Raw genomic sequence first — 25,214 nt, 5'->3', positions numbered from 1 at the left:
GGTGATGTCACCCAAGAGGACTGTGCAGGATGGGAAGACCTGAGCATGAGGACAGAAGCTGGGAAACACATCTAGAGGGATGAGAGGAAAGGAGCGCTTAATAAGGACTGAGGAGGGGACAGAGCATGGGCAGAGCATGAGGGGTGGAGGGTGGCCAAAATCAGGAAGGAGAAGGTCAACGGGGAGCAGGAGGGAGGCCTTCCCACTGTTAGCACAGGCTTCACGGAAGAGAGGGCTCTGAGAAGATGGGGACAACGGGGAAAGTGGAGCCAGGGCAGAAGGGGCTCTAGATTGGGCTCAGGGGTGGGTGTGCTTGGGGCCCCTGGGAGGGCCCAGCCTTGCTGTAGTGTTACTTTCCTGTGTGGGAGGACTGAGGGACAAGGCGGCAAGGGGAAGGTGGGGCGGGTGGGGGCCAAATCTCAAATGTTAGGCTGAGGGTCTGAATATGTCTCGTGGTATTGTGGTTATTTTTTTCTGACAGAGTGTCAGAATAGGTAGAGCCACTGGCCTGGCCACACTTCTCTGTAGTGGGTGGAGGTTGACTTCTGACCTGGAGAGTGGACATAAACTCTTGTACTGTGTGCTATGTGGAGTCCACGATTCCTCAGAGGACTGGGGAGAGCCTCAGAGGTGATACTGGAAGGGCTCAGGGGCTGTGCCCCATTCCACTCGATGGTTCATGTTGGGACACACACGCCAGGTAGCTCTGGGAGGTACCCATGTCCGGGACTGAGGGCCAGTTCTGCCCCTTGCCCAGATGGGAGGCCTGGCCTGAGATCACACGGGTGCCCTGGGAATGGCAGCTGTGGGCAGGGGACCATCCCTATGGAGAGGTCCTTTCTAGAAGAGAGGATCTCTGAACCAGGATCCTGGGGTGTATACCTCCTGGCCTTGCCCTATACACTGGAAATTGGGGACTAAAAAAATGGGGACAATGAGTCTCTACCCAGAGAGGTACCAACTGGCTTGAATTGGAGGCTTGACCCTGGCAGGAAGTGAACTGGCACAATTGTGTTGGGACCTGGTCATTGTTCCCATCACAACTGGCACCAGGAAAGCAGGAGAAGGATCAGGATCTGTTTGATGCTTCTGGCACCCCTGTTTCCTCATTTCCCACTCCCTGAGCATTTGCCTTATGCCAGGTAGCAGAGGCATGAGAGCAGACAGGTGTGATAATAGGTTGTGCCACCAGGAAGTCAAGGAAAGGCCAAAAACAGTAGTACAGTCAGACATGGGGGCACATGCCTGTAATCCCAGCCACTTGGAAGGCTGAGGCAGGAGGACCACAAGTTTGAGGCCAGCCTCAGCAACTTAGCAAGGCCCTAAGCAACTTAGTAAGGCCCTGTCTCAAAACAGAAAATATCCCCACTGGGAATGTAGCTCAGTGGTTAAGTGTCCCTGGATTTAATCCCTGTGTTATCAGGAAAAAACAAAAACGAAACAAAACAAACAAACAAACAAACAAACAAAAAAACGCCACAGTAGTGCAGGGGTGTCAAGAGAAAGCCCAGAAGCCCTAGGTCTGTACCTGGCTTTGCTAGTTTCTGCCTGGTGACCATGAAACAGTCACCACTGTTCCTTTCTGGATCTCCCAGTGAGGGAGCTATCTTTGAGGTTTTTCTCACCTTCAGATTATTCCCTGATTCCTGGGAATCATCCTCACTTTGGGGACTTCTGACCAAGGGGGATGAAAGATTTGGGGGCAGCAGGGATAGGCCTATTTATTATGCAGTCAGTCTTGGGCTCAGGTCTTGCTCTTAACATGGAAGGGGAACATAATGTGTCCGTGGGGGTGAGGAGTTTATGGGCTTTGGTTTCCCAAAGAGTGCAGAGCTAAGGTTGGTAGCATTCTATCACGGCGTGTGTGCATTTCCATGTCAGCTGATGTGAGAGTAGGTTGGATGTGGATGTGTCCATATATGTGCGCCTGTGTGAGCACACACATCGGCGGGTTCATGGGGAGCATGTACGGGTCTGTGAGTGTGTAGGGATGCATGGACACCTGGAACGTCAAAGCAGGAAGGGTAATAGCAATGGGAGTAATGATTCTAAGGACAATGATAGCAGCTAGTTCTTGACGCTAGGCATTGTCATCTTTTCTACATGCATTCCTCACAACCACACTGTGAACAGGCAACCCTGTAATTAAGGCTCAGAGAAGCTAAGTTTTTAGCTTAGCGTCACCAACTGGTACGTAGGGCCGAGACTTGGATCCAGGAGGCTAGGTCCAGAGTCTGTGCTCTGAACCACTCAGTCTGGGCCTATGAGTTTAGCAAGCAGAGGAGCAAACACAGAGAAACAGATTGCTTAGGGTCAGAGAGTGAGTGCCTGGTGCCTGTGTGTGTGTGTGTGTGTGTGTGTGCATATGCACCTGTGCATGCCAGCTGGCTGCCTGTGTGGGTAGGTGTGCCTGTGGGCATGGCTGAGTGCACAGCCACCTGTGTGTGCCTGCGGCTGAAAGACGGGAAGGGCATGTTCTACATGATGAAGCAAGACCCTACTTCAAGGGCAAAGGAGGAGGAAGAACTGGACTGGCAGATTTTTCTTTTTCTTCTTCTCTTGGGCCCCCGAGTGGAGTGTTGAGCCCAGCCTGGGGCTGAGTGGAGGCTCCTGTCCTCACAGCACACTGGAAACAGTCTGTGTACTCTCCACTTCCAGGGTAACTAGAAGTGTCTGCAGGGACAGCCCTACCCTGCTCTTGCCCGCCTGCCTCACCGCCGCCTGCCATTTTTCTGTAAGGAATCCCTCCCTAGACCTGGCTCTTTAACAGTGTGAACCCTGCACTCCATCACCGACCCCTGTGGGGAGTGGGATGAAGACCCTGTTAAGTACCGTTGTTCTTTGGCGTGCATGATGCGTTACTTCAGAGAGCTTTCTTTACACACACCCGGCTTTCCTCTTGAGGGGATTTCAGGTGTGAGTTAGAAGGGACCCAGACAGCTAGGGCAGAGGGTACACAGCAAGCGAGTGTGTGATTTTGGGGGGCTGTTTGCCTCCTTTGATGGGCGTCTCTGACTGATAACAGCCAGTCAGTGTTCCCTGAGTACACAGACATTTGCTGGGAAGCCACCAAAATATTTCATCACAAGCTGGGCAGTGAACTAGGGGTTAGGGACAAAGATGAATGCTGCTTCATTACTGGTCCTGTGCTTGCAGAGCTCACAGTCAAGAGGGGCGTGGTGCGCATGCAAAAGTCTAGAGGTGGGTGTTTATAACCAGGGCATCAGGAGAACAGCATCTGCACTTGGGAAGCTAGGGTGTTCTCACAGGGAGTGCTGAGGATAAGTAGAGGGCCACAGGAGTGCCTGGCCTGACGGTCAAGAGCATGCTGGGGCTCCGTGTCAGCTTCAGAAAGTTCCCTGGCAGCTGACGAACTCTGCCTGGGTTTTTAAACTCAAGGCACTCCCATGTGCTGTGAGAGAGGCCTCTGCCCCTCCATCTCCCCAGGTGTGCCTTAGATCCTGGCACCGTTACTGTAGGTGGGACTTGGCCCAGGAGAAAGTGACCGAGGAAGCAGGGGGGCAGTCAATACTCTTAGAACGTTCTTTCTCCCTGCTCTGCAGGAGATTCCATGCCAAGTCCCTATGTCCCTGTTTGATACCAGCAAGGGCAGATGTCCTTCTTCACCACTAGAGCTGGCCCTGTCAGTCCTAACTGTCGTAACACAAGCTAGGTAAACTGGTCTTAGTCCCAGGAGGACTAGGGGTCAGCATGGGAAAGGTCTGTGACACCCAGGCCACCATTTCCATCCCCATGTGCCTGGGACACGTCTTTCCCTCTGAGGGCAACAAGCACAAGGGCAGGACTCTTCCTGAGGGTGAGGAGGCAGCTCTCCCTTCCTCCACCGCCTGCCTTAAGGCTCCTTGGGGAGAGCAGGGAGAGGCACTTTAGAGAAATGATTTGGATTTGCCCCTCCTCCCACCAGTCCTGACGCCTGTCCTCGTTCTTCAGAATAGCTTAAAGGATTCTAAGCTGGCTCAGGAGTACAGTACTCACCCCATGGCAGGGCTACCAGGGTACAGCATCTGGTCCTCATACCCTATGAGATGCGTACCATTCTTATCCACCCACCTCCTTTTTTTTTTCTTTTTGTACTGGGGACCTGAACCCAGGGATGCTTTCACTGAGCTATATCCCCAGTCTCCAGTCCTTTTTTATCTTTTTATTTTGAGATGGTCTGTCTAAGTTGGAAGGAGGCTGGCCTTGAACTTCCAAGGTTCCTGCATTCCTGTATTAGCCTCCTGAGTCACTGGGATTACAGGCATGTGGCACCTGGCTTTTTTTTTTTTTTTTTTTTTTTTATGCATCTGGCTTCTTATCCCATTTTACAGAAGAGGAAGCTGAGGCACAGAGGGGCAAAGGAACTGGAGGTCACCCAGGTAGTAAGTAATAAAGCTGGGATTAAAACCTGAGTAGGTGGACACCAGAGTCCAACCACTGTCACTGAGAGCCTGATCCCATCTTGTGATGGGTCTGGGGTGCCAAAGGCAGAAGGTATGCAAGGAATGTTCCTTAGACCTGGTGAGGAGCATGGAGCCTGGTGAGGGAGAGAGGCAGCACTCCCTGCCAATGTGTGGCCGGACAGAGGCAGAGGGCCTTCCTGAGGGCGAGATTCCCCTGGTGGGGGGAACCCCAAGCTAGACAAGGCTAAGTCAAGAAAGCTTCCTGGAGCAGGTGAGTGACCAAGGTCTCTGCTGGGAGACCATGGTGTGACAAGTGCCCAGAGGAGGCGCAGGGCAGGGCGCTGGAGGCCAGCGCCGCAGGGGCTGTGAGCGGTGGGTGGCCCCCGAGACAGCTGTCGAGTCTGTGCCTGACGCCTCTTTTCCCTCCACTCTCTTGGTCTCTTTCAGTTGGAGGAGGACAGACTCTCGGGGCACTCCCTCCCGCGGTACAGCCCCCTGCGACGACTGGCGTCCTCCGTGTTCTCCTCCTCCACGCTGGAGACCGAGCATTACCCTCACCCCGGCGGCGGCAGCTCCTCGGGCTCCTCCGGTTCCCTCATTCAGCGCAGCCGCTCGGCCGAGAGCAGCCCCGTGCGGGCGCCCCACCGGCGCCACGCGGCCCCTCGCCGCCGGCAACCACAGACTCGTGCCCTCGTGCTCCGCATCTCGCGGTCCCAGCTGCAGCAGGTGTGGGCCCGGTTCACCCACAAGACCTAGGCTGGGCCCCCCCCCCTCCTGGAGGGGGCAGGTGGGGGGGGGTGGGGAGCAGGCAGAGACCACGGTTCCTTCCAGGACGCAATAATCACACCACACACGCCCGTCCCGCCCCACCGTGCAATACAGCTCCCCTAGAACGTTGGCCCAAGTACTGTAATACTCCTGCCCCCAGCAGTCTCCGTCCCACCCTCCACCATCTCCCTTTGCTAGGTGCCAGCCAAATGGTGCTGGAAGGGGTGGGGCTGGTGGTGCAGTTTTAAAGTCGGAACAGGGACACTGAGCTGGAGCCTGCAGTGGGTCTGGGGTCTAGTGGAAACCAGGTTGTCAGAGAGATGAGGTGTGCTAGGCCACAGTCAGTCTGGCCTGGGCATGTTCCGTTGAATCGTGATCTCTGGGCCTGGCTGGGTCTGATGCACTTCTGAAGGGTTGGTGGAGACCAGGACCCTGTCAGTGGGCGCGTGGTTGGTGTCTGTTTAATCAGGTGGGGCAGGGTGCATGGCCTGTGGATGGGATGGAGGCCTGGTGCCAGGCTTGGGGTCTGGTGAGGAGGTGTCTGTTCTCAGTGATGGGGAGGGGCAGCCTCAGGACCTAATGAGCCTTTCCCATGCCACGTCACAGAAGCCATTTGCTCCCTCACACATCTTATCCAAAGGCCCAGGGTTTAGTCCATTGTTCAGTGGCCACCTTCCCCCAGACTTATGTACTGTCACTCACTGCTAGGATTGGTTGTCTGGCCCCAGCTCTTCAGGAGCCACATATGGTGGAGAGGGTCTGGGGTCTGTTCTAAAGATGGGATGGAACCCACCAGTGAGAGGACCCTGTCTAGATACAACACAGACAAGGGGATTGTTAAGGATGAGTCTCGACCTGGGGAGAGCTGGTGTCTTAGGACAAATCCCAGGGAGGAGCAGTTCCCTCTCAGGGGTGACTTCTTCCTGTAGGTGCTCAGCCAAGCTGGTTGGTCCCCAGGGGTGGTGGTGAAGACAGAGCAGAGGTACACAGATCAGGTGGGATCTAGAGATGAATGGGGGTCAAGATGATTGATTGCTCGTGCCCTTTCTGCCCATTTCTCAACCCTGAACCTGTCGCTGCAGGGACCCCAAGTTTCCCTTCTTCATTTCTGCCCATGTCAGCCATCAGCTCTGTCCTTGGGGAATGGAATAGTAGTTAGGAGCATGCCAGAAAAGGTAGTGCCTGTATAAGGAGGGGAGGAGGCCCAAAGATTTGCAAAAAGTTTATTTCAGTGATATTGTGAGTGTGAGTGTGCTTGTGCATGGGTGTTTGTACGTGTGGTAGGACTGCCATGGATGGATGCTCAGGCTGTGCCCTGCACAATTCCGGGGAGTGTCATTTGCATAGTCCCCAATGTGACTGACACCCATTGAAGTTGCACAGTGCTACAGCTGTGTGTGTGTGTGTGTGTGTGTGTGTGTGGAGAGAGAGAGAGAGAGAGAGAGAGAGAGAGAGAGAGAGAGAGAGGAGAGCGCCAGAAAGGTGTCTGTGCAGTTCTTGATAGTTTCCTATGCACCCATCCTCACCCTGGCTTCTCTCTCTACCCTCTTCTCCCTCTGATCTCTCCTTCTCTCCTATGGTCCATCAACTCCCCAGGTGTTTCTGGTTAGAGTTTAGGCCCCTGCCCCAGCCTGGGGGGTGCCATAAGTGTGGTGGGCAGTGTCCTGGAGCCTAGCTGTCCTTACAGATGGCCAGCATTGTGATATGGCTCAGTGGCTATGATGTACTCCCCACTTAATTTGAAAAATCTTTTTTTTTTTAATTGTTATTTTTAAAATGAGAATGGCTGGGCCAAGAGTATCTTTTCCATCTGGTAACAAAAGCCAGACTTGAGTCCTCATACTTATGTCCCATCCCCACCTCCATTCTGACTGCTCACTTCCAACTTCCCTAGACCCAAGCCTCTGTCGTCCTGGGGCTGTTCTGGATGGCTCCACACTCTGCCCAGAAGTTAGGGGAGGGGTTCGGGTAGACCCTTTGAGAAAGAACAGAAAACAAAAAGCACAAAGGTGAGGGGTGGGGACGAACAGTAGCCCCGCTCCCCTCCTCCCTGTACTGCCCCCCTCTCCCCTGTTCCCTCTGGCCTGCTTCCCATCCTCTCCAAGTGGTAACAGGGGGTGATTTGAGGGAAGTGTGCTCACTCTCTGTCACATAGGTCAACAGCACCAGGGTTCCACAAAACCAAGCACTCTGCTATATGGCATTCCCTTCCAGAAGATTCCACCACCCAACCCTGAGCAGAGCTTCATCTCAGTGACCTGAACCTTGAGGTACTCTAAGATCCCAAAGTGCCTTGTGACTTATCAAAGATGATGGCATGGGCTCCAGCCTTGTTTTAGTGTTTAGTACATGTTACTGTTTCCAAAGCCTTTGGGGGTAGGGGACCTGCTAAGCATCCCACGGTGGGTGAGTTTTCAAACTAAAATACCCAGAACTGACCCCTGTGGGAGAGTTTGTGTCCTTTAAAGCAAGGCCATAATTCAAAATATTTTGTCCTTTGGGGGACATCCTTTTGTACATCCTCTGTGATGGAGGAGTGTTTGTAAGCCATAAAGCTCTGAGCCAACAGGAGATGGTCTTGATAACAGTATCTTTTCAGGGTGGCTTTGACTTTTGGAAGTTTTAAGGTCATTTAGTCACTAGAGTTAGTCACTAGAGTTCATGTCCACATAGAGCTGGGTAGACCCCCAGCGTGGTTTGGGGCTGAGTAGCCAGCTCAAGTTCCCTGGCTAGGTAGGGGTGCTGTGAGCCTCCAATGTTGTCAGATTCTTTTTCTCTATAGGGATTTTCCAGAAAGCAGGCCAGAATGTTTCCAGAAATGGTACTCTGCTTGGGGAAAGCACACAACCTCCCAAGGTCAGCTTTGAAAACAGACAGTACTCCCCTTACCCCCATACTGGGGATTTAACCCAGGGGCACTGTACCTCTGAGCTACATCCCAGCCCTTTTTATTTTTATTTGAGACAGCATCTTGCTAAATTGCCCAGGCTGGTTTTGAACTTGTGATCCTCCTGCCTCAGCCTCCCCAGTATCTGGGATTACAGGTGTGCACCACTGTGGCCAGCTCAGACAGCACTTTGTTGTACTTTGAAAATGATGTTCTTATATGTTGTACTCAAACCCTGCATATACTAGTGTCTTCCAGTTATTTATTTTTTTTTAATTTAACAGTCACTGGCACACAATACTTATCACGTGCCAGCAAGTGATCTGAGCACTTTACAATTAACTCATTTGAACCTCATACTGGCCTATGAGGTAGATCCCAGTATTACTACATTTAATGGGTTAATAAGAACATCTCATTTATAAGAACCTGTAGGAAAGCCTGCCAATGCTGAATAACAGATCTTGTTCTGAAGGACTTCTTAAACCTTTTGGTCTGTGTAGTAGTTTACCAATGGTTCTTTCTGGTTGGTCCTTCCTCATGCTATATAAGAAGAGGTGAGTTGTCTCTGAGCCATTCTTTCCAGATGCAAGTCACTCCAGAGCACTGGGGTCAGTTGAAATGCCTGGACCCTGTTTCTCCAGGACCCCTGCCTCTCAAGCCCACATGGCCCCAACATCCCATAGCGGTCCTGGGGATTAGGTGGGCAGATTAAGTACAGTGAGAAAGCAGGAGCTCTGAATCCTGACCTTGGTGGTACTGGTGGGGACCTAGGAGTCCGGCTCACAGCCAGGGCAGATACTGGCACTGCTGAGCACTGACCAGGGGACTTTGAGCTGATGTTACTAACTCACACAGGAGTGTCAGGGAAATGACAGGTTTGGGGACTGTGGTAAATGGGAAGCCTTCATCCTGGCCACTGTCCTCAGACCAATTGTCACTGTCTTCCAATTTTTATGTGCAATCTCCCAATTTTTAATTGTCAACATCTAATTTCAAACACACACACTCACATACACAGACCACACATATACCACAGAAAAGTTTGTTTTTTTTTAAAAAAGAAAAATCAGTGTGTGAGCCCAACAAAACCAGTTTCCAGGGAGAGGTAACCCAAGCTCAGCTCTCAAGCCCCGAGAGCCTGAAGGACTGCCCAGGGCACATGCAGAGCAGCAGGTTCTTCCCGGAACTCAAAGAAGCTGGGCTTCTTAGAGAAGGCAGTTCACAGCTAGCGGGACTGCGTGGTGTGTGTGGTGTGTACATGTCATGTGGACCGGCCGGAGTGTGTGGGGCCACCGGATTTGTTTGTGGTGATCAGAATAGGACCACCTAGTAGGACCAGTGTTTTTTCAGTAGGAGAGAGTGTGTTCTGAGGACCCTGGGTCAGTGAAAATGTTCTATTAAATTCTCAATAACTAATACACAACTCCACACGCACTCAAGGCAGCTTGTCATAGCAATAACCACTCTCTCCCCCACCCTAATATCCTGAACCCAACACTCTCCCTTTACATTTTCAGTTTGGGGAAAACAGACTTAACCCTGCCAAATGGGTGGCAGGGATAGTGGCACCTCTGAGCCAGGCTGGTCCCAGCACCCTCCTCACCTTCTGTCTCCTCTCCCCTGCATAGGTTCCTTTACCTGGGGAGGTGGGGTGCTATCTGTGCAGGAAGGGGTGGGAGGCCTGAGTCACTGAGGTGGAGGAAAGGAGCTGTGTCAATTTATCTGAATGGGGTGGTCAGTGGAGGGGACCATGCTTGGGGAGGTGCGGCTCTGATTCTGGATGGGGGTGCTCTCTCTGTGGGGCACACATAATGTTGTGTCTCTGCTGTCCTTGGATTGATTTGGTACTTAGGGATGGAAGCATGGACCTCTAAGGAGGGCCTGAACACCACCCCACCCCACTCTACCCCAAACTCCACTTAGATCTGAGACACTCCGAACCCTAGGGGCAGGAGCCATCCTACCCCATAGTCAGCCTCTGAAAGCTTAAAGCATCCTTCTCACTAAGGGACAGGCTCCCAGTCTGAAGGTCATATCCCTATGGTTCCCCACATACTGGCCTAGGATACCCCTGATCCTAAGTGCCCCCTTCCCCTGAGTAGAGGCAGGGAGGAGGGGGATGAAGCCCCAAGTACTGTGGGAACCTTTCTAGATCTCCTCTCCTACTCCCTATTGCTGGCAGTCCCACCATTTGTCCTCCTATCCTGCATACGCTGGGGGAGTGGGGGTCAGCTGATCATTCACACCCACACACCCCCACACACACACTCACACCCCGAAGTTGCGCACACACTTCATCCACGCATCCACTCTCCGCACAGTAAACTAGTAACCCGGTCAGGAACCCTTCCGGGTAGGTTTCTAACTGTAACGGGACCCCTACAGCCACATCCAGCTCGGTCCCCTTCCCCGGCACCCGCCCCACTCCTCCCCACTCCGCCTCCCCCCTGCCCCTACCCGCCGTGGCCGTCGCACCAAGAATGTACGTTCAGTCTTTTTAACCAGCTGCTACGCGGCGTGACCAGGGTACAGCCCGGCCTCGGAACCCCAGCCCCGCGCCCCGCCTGGCCGCGACTTCAGTGTCGGCTCCCCGCGCCCCGCCGAGCTGCCTGCTGCTAAGTACTTAACCTGGGTTAGCGCTCCCCGCCGCCCCGTTTTCGCGCTCCGTTTCGTTTGCATTTCCCTTCTGCGGGCTCGCGGCCGCTTTGTCCCTGGCCCCGGACCCGGGCGGGACGAGTGGGGATTCGCCCCTTGTACTTCCAGGGCGGGGGTGCAGACGCGGGGCGGGGGATTGGGAGGGAGCTGGCTTGCAGGCCCCGTCGCCCCACCCCTGATCCCGGTTACCTCACCGCCCACAGGGCTGCCCACTCCCACAATTGGCCTTGCAACTGGATGCCAAAGAGCCCGGAGTTGAGAGGGAGCCAAGCTTTGAGCCTAGTCTCTCAGAGCCACCCAACACCCCCCTTTTTGTCCACACCCCAGTCTGCGTCCTGTGCCCCACCCCATTCACCACTAAGGGTCCTGGGGGTCCCCAAACATACCCCCACTTCCAGCTCTTCCCCCAACCCCACCCCCGAAAAATAAAACTCAGGGACCAACATCTGCTTCCTTTGCACTTGCTCCGTCGACCCCTCCCCCCACGTGGAGGGGCTTCTGTGGGGGAGGGGCGGGGTTCCGGGCCCTTAGAGTTGACAGTATTGAGCGAGGAGAGGGGCTGTTCCCTGCCCCCTGAAAGGTGAGGTTGACGGGATGGGGAAGCTCAGCCCCGGGGCCCAGCTGAACTCCCTCCCTCCAGGGACCCGGGTATCCCCTTCCCTGCGTCGGGAGATAGTTTGGGTGGGGGGAGGAGCGAGGGATGAGAAGGGGCTGGCGAGAGGACCTTCCTGGAGGTCCCAAGTCCCAGCCGGTTTATTCCTGAGCCTCCCCCTCCCATCATAAATCCTTCACCGACCCCCGTTTTTGTACTGCAATAAAACTGTATTATACGCTTGCACTATTCCCGACCCGGCCAGCATAAGCATGCACGAAAAACTCAAAACCACACCCACACACGAAGATGGGACGCTTTCTTTCTTTTTCTTTTCTTCCTCTTCCTCTTTCTCTCCGGGGTGCGTCCTCCTTAGTGTACATAGCGGCGTCGGGGGGCCCCCCCGGGCCCGGGTAGAAAAGCATGCACTGAGCCCCCTGCCCCTAGATTGCGAGTACTGTACAAATCCAACACTTGAAACCGACACGCACACGCGCGGCGCCGCCACCGGGGTGGGACATGGACACGCACCCACGCGCACACGGCCGCGCACGGGCGGGGGTGGGGGCTCCCCGTAGTCACGCGTCGCTGTGCGAGGGATCTTGTGCCTTTTTAAGTCCCTGTATGTTCATGCAGACAATCCGGAGAGCTTGTGTACTACCAAATCCTGATTAAAGACGCCTTCCAGGAACCTGCGCCTTGGCCTGCTTTCTTTCTCCCTACTCCTCCTTCCCTCCTGCTCAATGCAGACCTCTATTCTGGGGACGCCCGCTGGGTAGAGGGCAGGGGCTGATATGTTGCTGACTCAGGAACTGGTGGGGTCCGGGCAAGTTCCAGGTCTGTGGATCTTCTCCACCAGCCCGGGGAGGCCAGCAGGGGGAGGCTGATTGGGCTTGGGTTACCCTCATCTGCCTGTCTTCTTTCATGAGGGAGAGGTAGCGCGGGGGCTCTGGTCTCTAGCACCAACTCCAAATTCCCAACTTACCAGTGAGGAAAAAGGGGGTTAGGCCCACTGACCAGGGGTCAGATTTCTGAGGCCAAGTGTGTGTGGGAGTGGAAAGCCAGGGAGCCAGAGAACTTTGTCCTGTCTACTGCCTGGGAGAAGGGAGAACCCTTGGTAGAAGAGAGCACCCAGTTCAGGGATTGTATGGAGTCTGCAGCTGCAGGGATGGAATGTGGGCAGAAGGAGGCAATGACAGGGGTGGGACACTAAGAAGGAGAGAACTGGAGCCTCAGACTGCAAAGACAGGCTGAAGCGGCTGGAGGGACTCTCCCTCTGTCCCACACCACCAGTGTCACTGCAAAAGAAGAAAGTATCTTTCTTTCTTCTTTGGAACCAAAGCAAGCATGGGAGCAGAAGGACTAGCCTGGGCTGTATTCACAACCCCCAGGGCATTTTGAAGACACCCCCCAACAAGGACACACCTGTCAGCTTCTGGCCCTGGAACAGGGGGGAGGTTGGAGAGATGGAGGACTGGGGGTCAAGTGTGTGAGGCCTCTGTGGCCCCAAGCATGGACAGCCATGTTCCCACCTTTCTCTTCCCTGGCCAGAGTGCCCACTTGAGCTGGGTGACTCTTCTGGGTGTGGGTGGCAGAGTGGAAGAAGGACTCCTGACTTGGCAGAGTATGTTTAGAGTGAAGAGAAGACAGAAAAACAGGGGACTAATTTAGGAAAAACAGCCATGGTGGCCAAAGAGCTGCCAGAGGCTACTTGGCTCACATCTGTCTCCTCTCTTCTCAGGCCAGGCAGTTCCAGCATGGTGGGGGAGTAGAGGGTGGTTCTCTCAGGAGTTTTGTCTTCCAGTGTGGAGGAGGGGAGATGGGAGGTGTGTGCTAGGCAGTTTCTGAGGTCAGCTCCTCTCAGGTCCTCCCTCTTTAACCTTGGGACTTTGGGTTGCTGTGCTATACTGTCTGGGCCTGGCCAGGGTCCAGACAAGAGTTGCTCTATGCACCCTGTGTGGGCCTTGGGGATGGGGGTTACAGTGCCAGTGTCACAGAAGTTCCCCAGGGGCCATCCCTCGCTTTTCATTTTTCCTGTTGACTGAAAAGAACATGGACTCAGGGTGGGCTCTGAAGCTGGTGGGGCCCAGGTCTCAGCCCTCTGAACTGGGCTCAGTGGAAGAAAGGATAGAACTGGGGCTTTCACTGTCTCTAAAGGTCTCTTTTTGAATGACCTGCTTCCTCTCCCCCATTATCCAACCCTTACCAATTCTGTTTTGCTGAACTCTGTCCAAATCACCAGGGAGCTTTAAAACAGCAGGAGTTCTGGACCTCAACTCTGACCTATAGATCTGGGGGAAAGGACCTAGGGCTCTGGACTTGAATTTTTTATTTTTTGTACTGGGGACAGAACCCAGGGCCCCTCAACCACTGAGCCACATCCCCAGCACTTTTTGTTTTTTATTTGGAGACAAGGTCTTGCTAAGTTGCTGAGGCCGACTCTGAACTTGCAATCCTCCTACTTCAGCCTCCCAAGCCACTGGGATACAGGTGTGCACCATTGCGCCCAGTGGGCTCTGCATTTTTAGGAAAACAAAAACAAACAAAAAACAACAAACAAACAAAAAACAGATAATGCTGTGCCAAGCCAAGGTTGGGAGCCACAAGATGCAAATTTGTTCACTGCCCTGGAAAGAGAGCAAGAAGATCTGAGGTTGGCCAGAGCTGACTGGCCTTTGCTAGTACCCAGAACAGATGGGATAAGGCAGGGCCACTTGTGCCCTTCCCATGGTGTCCTCAGGTTTCTGGGGCCAAGTACGCAGAGGGCATTCAGAGGCGACTGGCTGAGTAAATGAACACAAGATCAAGGGGCAAGAGCTCACTGGGCATCCAGGAAAGGTAGAGAGAGGGCTAGGCTAACATCTGAGGAGGGAGGAGCCTGAACATGTCCTGTCCTCCAGCATGGGAGAGAAGCAGAGGGGCTTTGAGACATTAAATCCACCTTGCCTAGGCTGCTGTGGTGAGGCACTGATTCTGAGGGCAAAGCTGTCCCCACTCGGAGAGTCAGTCTTTCCTCGCAAAGGGCAGAGGGTCTCAATTTTCCTGGGGTGGGAGGCCACTGAAGCACTGGAAAGAGTTCTATCTAGGTCCTGAGTCTCCCTGGTCAGTAGGCTTCCCAATGTGGACCAGTATGCAAATCAATGCCTCTCATCAGGCCTCGATGTCCTAGTCTGATTTTATGACTGGCAACTGATTTCAATTCTCAAGGAGGGGAGGGCCTTGAGACAGAAGGAAAGAGGGTTCAATCTGCAACCATCCACTCTGGACACTGTGTACGAGGGTCCCATCCTCTGGATGGGGTTTTTCCACAGCAATCCAGGGCTTAGCCAGCTGGCAGTGGGCAGGATAGTTCTAACAATGATGTCCAAGAAGTTAGCCATGGGACAGGGAAAAACAGGCAGACGTTCTGCAGAGAAAGGGTGGCCTGGTGCAGTCAAAGGACACTCCTGCTGGGTGGAATGTGTCTGGTGCTAGGTGGGCAAATTCCAAGCTGGGCAGGAGAGAAACATGACCAGAGCTTTGCATGTCTGCCTGTCCCTGGCTCTCAGTGCCATTACCTCCATGGTTCCCACTTACCCAGGAACTTACACTAGCCTCCTTGCCGTCAGCCAGCCATTTTCTCTAGCCTTAACATCTGTAAGTGAATGGGGCAAGATGCTCCAACATGAGACCTGGCCGAGTCAGAACTTAACGCCTGCTAACGGAGTGAATGGATAAGTAAGAATGAATGGATGGTGTGGATAAAGAAAACAATTGTTGGGGACTTCATCCTGTGGACAGGATGAAGTTCCAAGGATGCTCCCTGCCTGGCCTCATGGTGTGCTGGGGTCCCGTGGGGCCCAAGACGACCCTGTCTTGCCTTACTTCCCCACCCCCATTAAGTCCTCGAAGACAAAGACATGGAATACAAGGAAGATGGTGTCACTTGGGCCGGGGAAGAAACAACCTTGGTAGATGCTTGAAGGCTTTGGAGCTTCCTGCCTCACCCTCCACCAGCTGTGGTATTTGTGTTGGAGCCTCAGATCCACTTCTCTGAGGTTGGGGAAAGGACAGTGAACCCAAATGAGACCGAGGAGAGTAGGGAATAGGAAGAAGGGGTGGAGAGAGCTAACATTTATTGAGCTATCTACGGTCATTGCTTATATGAACTGGTTCATACAAGCATATATAGGATCACAACCTTTGTGAAGTGTCCATCATCTCATTTCTTTTCCTGATAGATTCCATGCATCATGAAAACAAGGACTGTGTCTGTCTTGTTAAACATTTGATCCACAGATTCTGTGTGTATGTGTGTGTGTGCGTGTATGTGTATGTGTGTGTGTATGTGTGTGTGTGTATTACCAGGGATTAAACCACTCAACCACATCCCCAGCCCTTTTTATTTTTTATTTAGAGACAGGGTCTTGCCAAGTTGCTTAGTATCTTGCTAAATTGCTGAGACTGGCTTTGAACTTGCCATTCTCCTGCCTCAGCCTCCTGAGCCACTGTGATTACAGGTGTGCGATACCATGTCCGGCTTCTTAGATGAATGAATGAAAGAAAGAAAGAATGAATGAAAAACCTCCAGGGGCTCTGTTTACAGAAGGAACCACGTGAACGCACACATATAGAAGATGTGAGAAAATGAGTAGGAAGGAGAGAATGATGAAGTCTGATTGATGGGTGGACAGCAAAGCTTTGTGGGCTGTTGAGAAGGGCAGTTGAGAAAAGGGGAGGAATTTTTCACTTGAACAGAGTGGGTGAGGGGTCCCCCGACAGCGGAAACTGCCTGAGCAAAGTGTGAACTGCATGAGGGGTCTAGAGAAGTGCTGGTGGCATCAGAATGGTTGGGACACAGGAAACTGCACTAGGTGAGGTTGAAGAGAAGGTGGGAGCCAGAGTGGGTGGAGGTGGGAGTTGCTCATGTGTCAAGCCAAGATGGGAACTGTCTCCTGAGGACTGTGGGAGCCACCACGGGTTTGATGTGGAGATTGAGGGAATCGAATCTGAGTTTCAGGAGGATGCTCAGGCAGCTCTGAGAAGGATGGATGGCAGTGCAGGGTGGAGAGAGCTGGCTGGGAAGCCACAGGCAGGATGAGGTGGTGCCCGTGGGCCTGGGGGAGCAGGCATAGAGATGGTTTAGAGGGGACCGTGGATAGAAGTTGATAGAAGAGCAAGTGTTGGAGGTGTCAGAATATCACTGGGGCTGCTGGGCTGGGTGGGCTGTGCTCTGTTACTTCAGGCCCAGTGTATTCGAAAAGGCTAACAGAGTGCCAGACACTGCCAACAACATCCCAGTGTGGAACAAAGCCCAGTCAGCCCTCCCGGCCTAGGGCATGAGGGGAACCTAGGGATGTTTGTGGTCCCTAGGTTCTCCTATTCAGTCCACAATAGATTTGTGGGTCAAATGGGACCCAGGAGATGAAGGAGACACAGTAGGTCCTGATAAGATGGACTTTCTAGTCTGGAAGGAAGGAGGCCAAGGGAGGAAGTGGCAGGAATCTAAAAAACCTTGCTTTGCCAAGGGCTCTGCATGAGGCTTCAAAGAGGAAAACTTAGTTGAGTTGAAATCTACCTACGAGGGTTGGACAAATTCCTGGCTGACAGGTCAGTCCAGGGCAAAAGGGAAGAGGGTTGGTTCTCCAGGGGCCCAACCTGCACTTTTGGGTGATGGTACAATTTTATGTTTATCCTCACCAAACACATGTTCTGGTGACCCTGGGAAGTCAGCTAGCTGTCTGACTGTAAAGGAACTATTCCCAGGGAGGGATAGAGAGGGATAGCCATCCATGGCCTGCACAGGCACGCCCATCTCAGAAAGTAACACAGACCCTTGCCATCCATCTCTGGGCATGGTTTTCTCATCTGTAAAAGGGAAGGTAGACGTAAATTGTGGCTATGGTACCTTCTGAATCTTGTTTTCTACTATCAACTGAACTCTACAGTTGGCTCCAGGTTTGGGATGCGCATGGTGAGAGAAGTAGTGGGTTAAATGGAGAGGACAGGGAGGCAGAAAAGTCACTAGGATAAGGGTCTGGGACCTAAGGGAACCTGGAACTTGGACTCAATCATTCCTTAGAGATTTACTGAGCATTTATTAGGTGCAAGAGATCACTCTAGGGCCTGAGGCTATAGCAATGAGCGAAGCAGAGCCAGGGCCCACCTTTGTTGACTCACGTTCTGGTGGCTGCACCCGGGGGCTGGGGGTGTCCTAGTTTGTAAGTGCAGTTGAGGTCTTCTCCGGGCAAGGAGGGTGGGTAACCTCAGCGGGTCCCTGTGTGTGCCCTTGCAGGTGTTCTCTGTGGCGCCCCCGTTTGAGGTGAACGGCCTCCCACGAGCTGTGCCTCTGAGCTTACCCTACCAGGACTTCAAGAGAGACCTCTCCGATTACCGAGAACGGGCACGGTTGCTCAACAGGGTCCGGAGGGTGGGCTTCTCGCACATGCTACTCAGCACCCCCCAGGTCCCACTGGTTCCCGTTCAGCCTCAGGCTAATGGAAAGGAGGAAAGGGAGGAGGAGGAAGAGGAGGAGGAAGAAGAAGAAGAAGAAGAGGAGGAAGAAGAGGAGGAGGAGGAAGAGGAGGAGGAGGAGGAGGAGGAAGAGGAGGAAGAGGAGGAGGAGGAGGCAGTGGCCCTGGAGGAGGTGCTGGAGCCCCACAGTGGCTCTAGCAGTGACGGGAGTGAGAGGAGCACCGACAGGAGCCAGGAGGGGGCCCCGTCCACGCTGCTGGCTGACGATCAGAAGGAGTCCAGGGGCCGGGCCTCCATGGCCGACGGCGACCTGGAACCTGAGGAGGGCTCCAAAACGCTGGTGCTCGTCTCCCCTGGCGACATGAAGAAGTCGCCTGTCACTGCCGAACTGGCCCCTGACCCTGACCTGGGCACCCTGGCTGCCCTCACTCCTCAGCACGAGCGGCCCCAGCCCACTGGCAGCCAGCTTGACGTATCGGAGCCAGGTACCCTGTCCTCCGTCCTCAAGTCTGAGCCCAAGCCCCCTGGGCCTGGAGCAGGGCCAGGAATTGGGACTGGGTCCACAGGGCCAGGGGGTGTGGCAGTGACTTCCTCACCCTTCACCAAAGTCGAGAGGACCTTTGTGCACATTGCGGAGAAAACCCACCTCAATGTCATGTCTTCCGGAGGACAAGCCTTGCGGCCTGAGGAGTTCAGCACTGGGGGCGAGCTGGGTCTAGAGGTGCCCTCCGATGGGGGCACTGTGGAGGAGGGGGCCCCAGTGCCCCTGGAGAATGGCATCGCCCTGTCAGGGCTGGATGGGGCAGAGACGGAGAGCTGTGCCTTGTCTGGCCCTCCAGGAGAGACGCCCTCAGAGGTGGCCACGGACTTACTGCCCAATGGCCCAGCCCTTGCTGATGGGCCAGCTCCAGCATCATCCCCGCTGGAGTCAGGCCCTGAGAAAGTGACCGCCATCTCCCCCAGCCGCCATGCCATGCCAGGCCCTCGCCCCAGGAGCCGCATTCCTGTCCTGCTGTCTGAGGAGGACACAGGCTCAGAACCCTCAGGCTCGCTGTCAGCCAAAGAGCGGTGGAGCAAGAGGGTCCGGCCACAGCAGGACCTGGCACGGCTGGTCATGGAGAAGAGGCAGGGTCGTCTGCTTTTGCGGCTGGCCTCCGGGGCCTCATCCTCCTCCAGCGAGGGGCAGCGTCGTGCCTCTGAGACACTCTCAGGCACAGGCTCCGAGGAGGACACTCCTGCCTCAGAACCTGCAGCAGCCACCTTGCCTAGGAAGGTTGGGAGGGCAGCCGCCACCCGGAGCCGGATTCCCCGCCCCATCAGCATCCGCATGCCCACGCCTGCCGCAGCCCAGCAGCCCCCCGGCAGACCCCATGGTGCGGCCCCAGCATCTGACACAGCCATCACCAGCAGGTGAGGAAGCCCTGCCAGCCCCAGGGGGGCAGAGGTTGACCACAGAAGCCTCAACCAGGAGGGGTTTCCCCAGAGCCAAGATTAGGGGCTATGGAAGATTCAGGAGGGACCCTCGGCTATACTTCCAGTCTATTTCCCAGCTGTGCTCTGTCTCACTTTTGACTCAGGTCAGCCCTGTCACTGGGCTCAAGGGAGTGGCTACGGTGAGCATGACTGGAGGGGGTGCCACGGAGATCAGGCTTAGGAAAAGTTGATGGGGACCAGTGAGGGTCACACACATCTCTGGTGTGCCATTGGGGCATTTGAAGCAAAGGGTAGAACCCAGTTGGGAGAAAACATTATTTTATATTAATACAAACACAAGTATGTTACAGATTAGCATGAGCATTTTAAAGATGAAACTGGGCCCTCCAAGCAAGCCTGAGGCAGGCGGCTCTTTGAGCACAGCCTGGGCATGTGTGGCCCCTAGAGGTCCTGCCCGGAAGGAGGGAGCACCAGGGCTCGGATTTACTCTCCTGTGTCTGGTCTCTCCCGGCTCATCCAGCTCTGGGGATGCAGGACTCAAGGGATGCAGGACTCAAGGGATGCAAGCCTCTAGGGACCGGTGCCCAGGAGGATTCTGAAAATGTCTCTCCTTTTTTGTTTTTTTGCCCTCTTCTTTTCTCTTGCCTTCTTCTGCCCTCTGATCCTCAAACAGGCTCCAGTTGCAGAAGCCCCCACGGTCGGCCACTGCTGCTGACCCCCGCCCTAGTCCCAAACGGCTCCCAGGTCGCGGCCCTGGCCCAAGGCGAGCCCAAGCCACCAAGCCCCCAGCGCCCAGCAGTCCGGGCCTCCCAGCCTCCGCCCCACGCCATCCCAGCGTGTCCCCACGGAGCCAGTCCCTGTCCCGCAAAGAGAGCCCCTCCCCCTCGCACCAGGCCCGGTCTGGGCCGCCCCCATCCCGGGGCGTCCTCCAGGGCCGAGCCCAGCCTGACAGCACCCCTTCCCCGGGGGGGCCCAAGAAAGGACCCAGAGGGAAACTCCAGAATCAACGCGCAGCAACCAAAGGCCGGGCGGGGGTCGCGGAGGGCCGGGCCGGGCCCAGATAATGACGCCCACGGCTCACTTCGGCCCCCAACCCTCACCCCGGCCCCCCACCCGCAGCCGGCCACACTGGAACAGCTCCCAGCACAGCCTTACGCGCCCGACGCGCGCCACCCGCGGCCCCAGCTTCCCGCCTGCAACCGCGAGGACGCGCACGAACCCACGTCGCGCCCTGCTGGCCCCGCCAGGCCGGGGGAAGGGAGTATCGGCCTCTCCTTCCTCTCCCCGCGTCCTCCCCTCCTGCTGCCCCTCTGCCCGGGCAGGCTCACAACGACCCCTCCGCCCGGGAAGGCTCAGCCATCCCCCATTCACACGCCAGGCCCTGGCTGCTCTCCACGCTCCCCAGGGGCCTCTGCTTACCCCTCCTGCGGCATCTTCCCTCCTTCCCTCTTCCAGTCAACGCCCCTTCCCTCCACGTTTTGAAGAAACAGCCTCAAATTCCAGAAGTGGAAACTCCAGCCTCCCCACAGTCTCCTGTGGTGGCCAGGGAAGGCCTCTCAGCTGTCAACCCCATGGGGTTGGGAAGGTGGGACCCTGGGGCCATGGGTCTACTCAGGTGTGAGGGGACTGCTCTGACCTGCCCCAAAGTCAGCTCCATCCTGGACATGCTGAGGAGGAGTGGGCAGGTGATTCTTGGGCGGGTGGGGCTCTTTGTACCTTTGGGGTGCAGAGACCCCTGTCCTCCTAAACTTGGGGGTGGGGCCACGGGGGCACCCGGGGAGGAGTGTGGGCTGCTTTCTGGGCAAGTGTTTCCCAATGGGAATTTGGACAAAGACTTTAAAAAGGTTTCCCTCTCTCCCCTGTTCCCCTGCTCTAGTATTGCTCAGGATCCCTTCCCACCAGGAATTCCTTCCAGCCCTCTAATCTCAATCCTGCCTATTGCAGTTTCAGCCAACTCCCCTCTCTCCTGGGTTTCATGCAGGTGGAGAGTGGCTAGTTATCACCTTCTTTGCCCTGGCCCTTTGGAAATTCAGGGGCTGGGTTCCAGTTGGGTCACTCTCTGTTGGGGAGTAGGCTGGGTCAGGCACCATCTCCCCCAGTGGGCAGAGGAAGCAGGAACCTGTAGACTGGCAGTTGGCCCCTGGAGGCAGGAGGTCCCTGCTAACTTCCAGATTGTGTACTTGTGTGATGGGTTTCTAGCCCACGCCCACGCCTCCGCCTCCCACAGCTCACCCTTCATCCTGTCCACTCTTGCCCTAAACCCAGTCCATGCAGCGGCACTGCTCCATAGATGGAGATGGGGCCTCCTCCTGGGTTCTGGCTCCTGCATAGATCATCCCACCTCATCATGAGCCTCAGCTGCCTACCTGTGGGGCAAGCAGCACGCTGGCCACAGAAGAGACCGTCAACCCTTCCTATCTGGGACAGGGCCCCTGCAGGGCTCCTCCATCCTCAACACCCACAGGCCTGTCCCCTGGCCTGGCCCCTCTGTCCTTCCCTGAGCCACAGAGGGCAAGTGAAGATGTTAGGGGGAAGAGGAAGAGAGGCCTTAGCCTGCCCCAGAGGTCTGGCCACCAACACCCAGAAGGACACCTAAGAAGAAGCTGGCCCAGGAGCAGGCTGGTGGTGCCAGTTGGACTCCCTCATGGAGAGTCAGCAGGCTCAGGCAGCTGCTTCCATGCCAAGGGGGCACTTTCTCTGCAGACCAGCCCAGGGGAGGACACCACAGTGGACAGTTTTTGAGGTCCATCCCACGCTGATGCAGAAGCTCCCAGAACACTCAGGAAAACCTCTTCAGACACAGCCCTCCTTGTCAACCTGAGGCCTCCCCAGGCCCTCTACCACCCTCTGGGTCCAGCGGAGGGGGTGGAGGAGGGGCCGCTCCCTCCCACCTAGAGCTTCTCTGAATGACAATCAGCTCCTGCCATCAGATGGGAACCAGGGCGTGACCCCTTGTGCCCAGGCCCTGGACCTGTTCCTTGCTACCAACCGAACGTGAATGTAGGGCCCCCCAGCCTCACCTCTGCCCTAGGATCAACAACACCCCGGATTGGAGTTGGGAGGAAGAGGGTGTTGAGAAAGCCCCAGGTCCATCCCACCGCAGCTTCTCCCAGCCCTGGGGCTGGCAGAGACACAAAATCCAGTCTGCCCTGGGAATTCTAAACCTCCCCAGGGCACCCGACTGACCTCAGGCCTCTGAGTCACTGAATGTCACCAAGTGAGGTAGGAGGAGGGAAAGAGAGCCAGTGGAGGAGGGTGGCTAGGGGACCGAGTCTGCTTCTCTCCCCAGGAAGGATCCAGGGCAGAGGAAATCACATCTCCCCGTGCCCCCACCCTCAGCTGCTGCCTCTTTCTCCTTGAACATCCATGTCCCCTGCATCAGGCCCTCCAGGTCCTGAGTTTTCCTCTATAAGAGTGTCACACCACCACCACCACCATACCCCCCTTTGCCCAGCTCTTCCCCATCACAGCTGCCTATGTCACTGGCTCCGATGTGGGATGTGCTCACCGCAGAACACACTTTCCCTCCCCAGTCACACCATGTGCGAAGGGGGCACAGGAGAAGGGCCTTGCCCCAGGTACATGGCTGCTCCCTCCCCAGCTCCTCGCAGGGGCCTGGCTTGCTCCTGGGACAGCCCTGTGAGTGTTGCAGGGAGGGACAGGGAGTTGCCCACCCTCTCCTGTGGGAAGCCACCGAAGAATGTTTACACGCCAAACAGAATGTAACACCCTCCCCCGCCCCTCCCCATGGCCCCTCTGCATGGCCTCTGCCTACCCCAGCCTGTCTACCCTCACCCCAACACCCTGGAAGCCGCTGTCATGATTAGATCGGGTCTCGGAAGGGAAGTAGCCATTACACCATTAAAAAGCCTGTGGACCTTTCTGTTGGCTTGGACTCTTCTTCCCTCTGGGCAGGGGGAGGGCAAAACCCAACCCCTGGGAGTGGGGGTGGGCAGGAGAAAAGAGCACAGGTTGGCAGGTAAATGGGCAGGGACTATCCTGGAACCAGACACTGTCTCCACAGAGGAGGATGGAAGCTCAGGATGGATACAGGCAACTTCGTCAAGGTCATACAGGTGAAAGGAGACCCTCCTGTTACCCTCCTGACAGCAAAGCTTATACTTTCTCCGTCCCTTGGTGACCTCAGCTGAGGACCAGAGACTCTAAATCTCTGGCTTTGTGCAGAGGGGGGGGAAGAAAGAATTTTCATTGTCCTAAATGTAACAGACGAAAGCGAGAGTATTTGGAAACCATAAAGTACAGCAGCTCACAGGCAAGGTTATTATAGCAAAATTTGTCAAAATCACGTATGAACATAGCCTTTGACACAATGTCTCCACTTCTAGCAATTTATCCTATGGATATACTTGTACACATACTAAATTACATGTTGTCCAAAGTTACTCACTGCAGCATTCTTTGTATTGCTCCACAAAGCCTCATCTGTAATTCTGAAACCCCAAAAGTTCTGAAAATTGGGAGTTTTTTCATTAGATTGAGGCAAACTCATTTGGAATCAAAACATAATCTTTATTATTCCACTTATCATACATGTTTTCAGTGGAAATATGAATGTCTTTGATTATGGGGCACTGCTCTAGATTCTATTAGGGTATTTCATAATAATGGAATATGCACTGAATTACCTTTTCTTTCTTTTTAAAAAATTACCTTTCTCTCTGGTTTGGATAAGAGACTGTGGATCTATAAAAGTAACAATTGAGCAGCAACCTAAATGTCCATTAATTGAGGCTGGACAATAAAGCATGGCCCATCCATGTGATGGGAACCCCACCCATGGGTACCACGAGACTCTAAAATGAAAGAGGCAGCTCCTTGTATACATTTCTGGGCCAGTTTCCAAGACTACAGGATGTGTACAGTTCCTTGGGTGGAACGGAGGGTGAGATGAATTGGCAGTCTCTGGTCACCTCAGGAGGGGGAGAGCCAGGCAGGGAGGAGGCTGTGCTGTCTTGTGTGTGCTCCCTTTTGCATTCTGAATGCTAAGTTCACTTAGGAGTGGAACATTCCCCTAGTGAATGCCCAGGCTCTGGGTAGCCCTGGGATGTCAGTTGGGGAAGACTCAGTTCCAAAGCCCTGCTGTCTCTCTGAGGAGGCCACCATTGGCCTCCTGGGACCCCCTTTTTCCATCACAGATGCCAGTGAGATCTAGGATCTTCGGTGGGGTCTCCTGTCTTTCACTTTTCTTGTTTAAAATGTCAAAAGCAGGGCATACTTGTAGTAAATGCTAAAAGCATATAAAATAAAATATCAAGCCTCCCATCCATGAATCTGACTCTTGTGAACAGCTTGGTGTGTACCATTATAGACCTTTTTTATGTTTATAATAATAACACTCTGTGTCTATCCATATATGTATACCTTTCTTATAAATAAAAAAGAAGCATATTATACCTACTATTCTGAAATGTGATTTTATGCTCCATGATGTCTTGAAATACAGATATGCCCCCACCCCCGCTTTTTTGGTATTGGTGATTGAACCCACAGCGCCCAGGTTTCCCATCATTTCAAAGTGACCTTATCAAAATATAATTTATATACCACACAATTCATCAATTTAGATTGCAATTTAATGGTTTTTAGCATATTTATAGAGTTGTACAAACAATTTTAGAGCATTTCCAGGGTTAGGGATGCTCAGTGGTATAGCATTTGCCTTGCATGCCTAAGGCCCTGGGTTCAATCCCCAGTATCTCAAAAAGACTGGGAAAAAACTTAAGCAAAGGAGGACAAGTGACCAAGAAAGAACATTTCCATCACTGCAAATAGACACTCTACCCACTTGTAGTCATCCCCTCCCCCACAGAAACCCCCATGACCCTAAGCAATCACGAATCTACAGTTTATTTTCTTGCAGTGCTGGGGATCAAACCCAGCACCCCATGCATGTCGGGCATGCACTATAACACTGAGTCACTTTGTGGCCCCACTAACTTTCTTTCTGTAGATTTGCCTATTTTGGATATTTCATATAAATGAAATCATATATGATCCT

General features: G+C 54.3%; 1 protein-coding gene across 2 annotated transcripts in view; it reads left to right on the top strand.

Annotated features, from left to right (window-relative positions):
* Window positions 1-24,530, top strand: part of Ttbk1 (tau tubulin kinase 1) — a 43,650-nt gene extending 19,120 nt beyond the window's left edge. For both annotated transcript variants that reach the window (XM_047559103.1, XM_047559104.1), the window contains exons 14-15: window positions 17,583-19,171; window positions 19,869-24,530. In XM_047559103.1, the coding sequence (XP_047415059.1) occupies window positions 17,583-19,171; window positions 19,869-20,259 (1,980 nt within the window). In that variant the 3' untranslated portion in view covers window positions 20,260-24,530. The remainder of the gene's footprint in view (window positions 1-17,582; window positions 19,172-19,868) is intronic.
* The last annotated feature ends 684 nt before the right edge of the window (window positions 24,531-25,214 follow it).

Source organism: Sciurus carolinensis, chromosome 7 (assembly GCF_902686445.1).
Source record: "Sciurus carolinensis chromosome 7, mSciCar1.2, whole genome shotgun sequence".
Taxonomy (NCBI): domain Eukaryota; kingdom Metazoa; phylum Chordata; class Mammalia; order Rodentia; family Sciuridae; genus Sciurus; species Sciurus carolinensis.
The sequence above is the reverse complement of the archived record's forward strand: the minus strand, read 5'-3'. Positions and strand labels throughout refer to the sequence as shown.